Source organism: Mesitornis unicolor, unplaced genomic scaffold (assembly GCF_000695765.1).
Source record: "Mesitornis unicolor isolate BGI_N332 unplaced genomic scaffold, ASM69576v1 scaffold19163, whole genome shotgun sequence".
Lineage (NCBI taxonomy): Eukaryota > Metazoa > Chordata > Aves > Mesitornithiformes > Mesitornithidae > Mesitornis > Mesitornis unicolor.
In genome coordinates, this window is record NW_010172884.1 from 5,496 (window position 1) to 8,933 (window position 3,438).

At 44.4% G+C, this 3,438-nt stretch overlaps 1 protein-coding gene across 1 annotated transcript; it reads left to right on the forward strand.

Moving 5' to 3' along the window:
* Positions 1–717: 717 nt before the first annotated feature.
* LOC104537611 (multiple inositol polyphosphate phosphatase 1-like) lies at positions 718–1,117 on the forward strand (the record flags this gene model as incomplete). The annotated part of the gene is made up of 1 exon (XM_010180544.1): positions 718–1,117. A coding segment is annotated over one exon (400 nt), but the record flags the coding sequence as incomplete, so codon positions are not given.
* Between the last annotated feature and the right edge of the window lie 2,321 nt (positions 1,118–3,438).

A 3,438-nucleotide genomic window follows, 5' to 3' on the forward strand; every position in this document is an offset into this window, starting at 1 on the left:
CAAAGCTCATCCAGTCCAATCCCCCTGCCGGAGCAGGAACACCCAGATGAGGTTACACAGGAAGGCATCCAGGCGGGTTTTGAATGTCTGCAGAGAAGGAGACTCCACAACCTCTCTGGGCAGCCTGGGCCAGGGCTCTGTCACCCTCACTGAGAAGAAGTTTCTTCTCCAATTTCAGTGGAACCTCCTGTGTTCCAGTTTGTGTCCGTTACCCCTTGTCCTATCATTGTTTGTCACCGAGAAGAGCCTGGCTCCATCCTCGTGACACTCACCCTTTAAATATTTATAAACATGAATGAGGTCTCCCCTCAGTCTCCTCTTCTGCAAACTAAAGAGACCCAGCTCCCTCAGCCGCTCCTCATCAGGGAGATGCTCCACTCCCTTGATCATCTTTGTAGCCCTACGCTGGACTCTCTCCAGCAGTTCCTGTTCTTCTTGAACTGAGGGGCCCAGAACTGAACACAATATTCCAGATGCGGTCTCACCAGGGCAGAGTAGAACAAAATTTAGGAACAAAATTTAGGAAGCTTGGATGCTGTAAAAAAAATGTCCATAATATACTGAAATTCTCGAGCAGGTTTTTATCAGGCATTGGAGCAAACCAAGTTCAAAGTCTACTTCTTCAAGCCTTTGTTGACGACAGCTGTGCAATGTGTTGGTGTGTTTGTTTTAAAACACGGGCTTATCCTTTGTGCTTTCTTGTTCTTTTTTTTTTAGTTCAAAACCCATTTCTTCACCTTTGATTGTACAAGTTGGACATGCAGAGACACTTCAGCCGCTGCTCGCCCTCATGGGTTTTTTCAAAGATGAGGAACCGCTCAAGGCAAACAATTACGTCAGGCAAACGCATCGCAAGTTCCGCAGTGGCCGCATTGTGCCTTACGCAGCCAACCTGGTGTTTGTGCTGTACCACTGCGATCAGGTGAAAACCTCTAGAGAGGAGTATCAAGTGCAGATGCTGTTGAATGAAAAACCGATGTCATTTCATCACTCGAATGAAACCGTCTCTACTTACGCCGACCTCAAAGACTATTACAAGGACATCCTGGAAAACTGCCACTTCAGAGAAGAGTGCGCGTTACCAAAACTTAATGCTACTGCTACTGATGAGCTCTGAGAGAACGGAACGGAGTGGGTGTTCTGCAAATTGACCTCGGGTCTGTTCGACAGGCATTGCGAACAAGCACTTCTGATGATTTGCTGCTGCTGTGTTGACTTTCTAAACCTGCAGATTTGAGGGGCTGCCTCAGCTAGCTCAGTGCACTGTTTATTTATTACACAAGCAGAATTACAAAAACAAATGCTGCGACAGGGATGTTGCTGGGCATTTGTAACCAATACGTGATGCAGGATGAAGCGTGTCTGTATGTTTGTATGTCCGACTAAGTAATTTCATTGGTCATTTCTCCTATGAATGTGCCATAGCTGGATTTAAGAGCTGAGGCAACTTCTATTTTATCAGGACTGAAGGTGGTTGGACTGATTCAGTATTGCTTTGTGCTGCCTGTTTTGCTAGCTACTGTTCTCCCGTGGCAGGCATGAATTCAAACCGGTGAGCTTTTTCATTTCTTTTCCTGATCCTCTAGGAAGGAGAGGGTACATAGTCCTCTACAGCTGCCAAACTTCTGCCTGGACAGCACCATGCAAACATCTCCTCCTTGGGCATTTAAAAGCAGGAGGAGTTGCAGTGTTTCAGTATGCGTTACTGCCTGAAAAGGGTCCAGGAGCTAAAAATTCTTAGTCATCATTTACCCATCCCACATAGCAAGTTAGCTCCAGGGTAGGTGAATTATCTTTTAAAAGAAGTTTTTTTAAAAAAAAAAAGTGAGGAAGTGGGAATTAGCCACTCTTCCTTAAGGTGCTCTGGGAGATGCAGCAGTTGTTCTCTTGTCCTTAAACTTGGCACCATCCATTTCTTGTGTTTAAAAGGTTTGGGTTTGGGCATTCAGGTTGGGTTCTGCTACAGCTCTGAGCGTCTTTCCAGTTCAGGTGCTGACAGTTTTCCTCACAGCTCTGGTTGGAAGGGACCTCTGGAGGTCTACAGTCCCGCCTGCTGCTTGAAAAGGGTTTCTTTCTAACCCTAAATCCAGGCAGGTTTTGGACTGCAAAAAGTATCTGGCTGAGACTTGACTTCTGCCACCTTTAAGGCACCGAATGTGGTGTCACGTAGGCCTTATACATTTGATGTGCCACCTTGTTCTTGAAATGAAGCTGGGTTTAAAGAAGTTAATTGCATTACAAGTACTGGTGATCTTTTAAAGCAACTGCATTTAAATTAGGTTCACTTCCTACTGAAAGTTGGAAAGCATTTTCTTCAGTGTGGCAGACAAAGGAAAAATGAAGATGATTGTCCAGGAATCTCTGAAATGCAGTAAATCAGATAAAAGTTCCTTCATTGCCCAGAAGGGAATGGCTGCGTGAACAAGTTGCCCCAAAGCAAATGAGGGTGTGGATTTATGGTGCTGGTAGCTCTTGAAGTGCATACTCACACCCTATAATGAGTGTTCCAGAGCTCACCCTGTGCAGTGAGGCGCAGTTTACTGGGGAGGGGGTGAAAGGTTGGTGTGAGCGATTACCACAGGGTACTGGGTGCACTATAAACATTTTATACCCTCATTTGCTGCAGGGTACTTTCTTTTTGTAGCCTCACAAAGTTAAACTTGGTGTCTAATTTTTTTATTTTACTTGAGGAGTTAGGCTTCTGTCACTTCTTTTTAATGCAGCTTGTATAAAAGCACTTTAGGTTTACATATGAGTAAGTTAAGGAGCAACTGAAAACCTGATTTTTACCGTTGTACTCTGAGTTAAGGACTCTTCCCTGCTGGGAAGTAGGGCCCTGTTTCATTAGTGCACTGATTTCTGTGGAGTCCAAGGTTCTGATGGCTGAAGATACCAATTAAAACTGGGGGCTATTTCAGCATTAACATCCTGCTAAAATACTTGCCTCTGTGTTAGCTCTGCAGATGTTTTTCTGAAACCAGTGAAATGGTTAGGGAGGATATCACTGCTGAAACCAATGTAGGAATATAGTTCAGGATAATTGTCAGCACCAGCGTATGACTTTTCTTGCTGTATCAGCTTTGCATGTCTCGTTTTTACGTGATCCTACCTTGAGACTAAGTCAACTTTCCGTAGTTGCTGTGGCAGATGCCTGTTACGAACTTTATTGCGACACCTGAGGCGAGCTACAAAGAAATGAACCTTTGTTTAAAGGTTAGTTTGGTAAATAGCAGATGCAAGGGTAAGAAAATCCACCTTCTGAACAAATATTTTTTTCTGTGAGTCAGTCATCCTGCGATGATTCATGAGGTGAACAGAAGGGATGAAAGCCCGGCTGTTGCAGATGAATGTTTGTCAGTTCAGCGAGACTGACTCGAAGACATCATGTTTGTTAAAAGATACGTCCTTCTTCCTCATGGCGGCAGAATACATTGCACT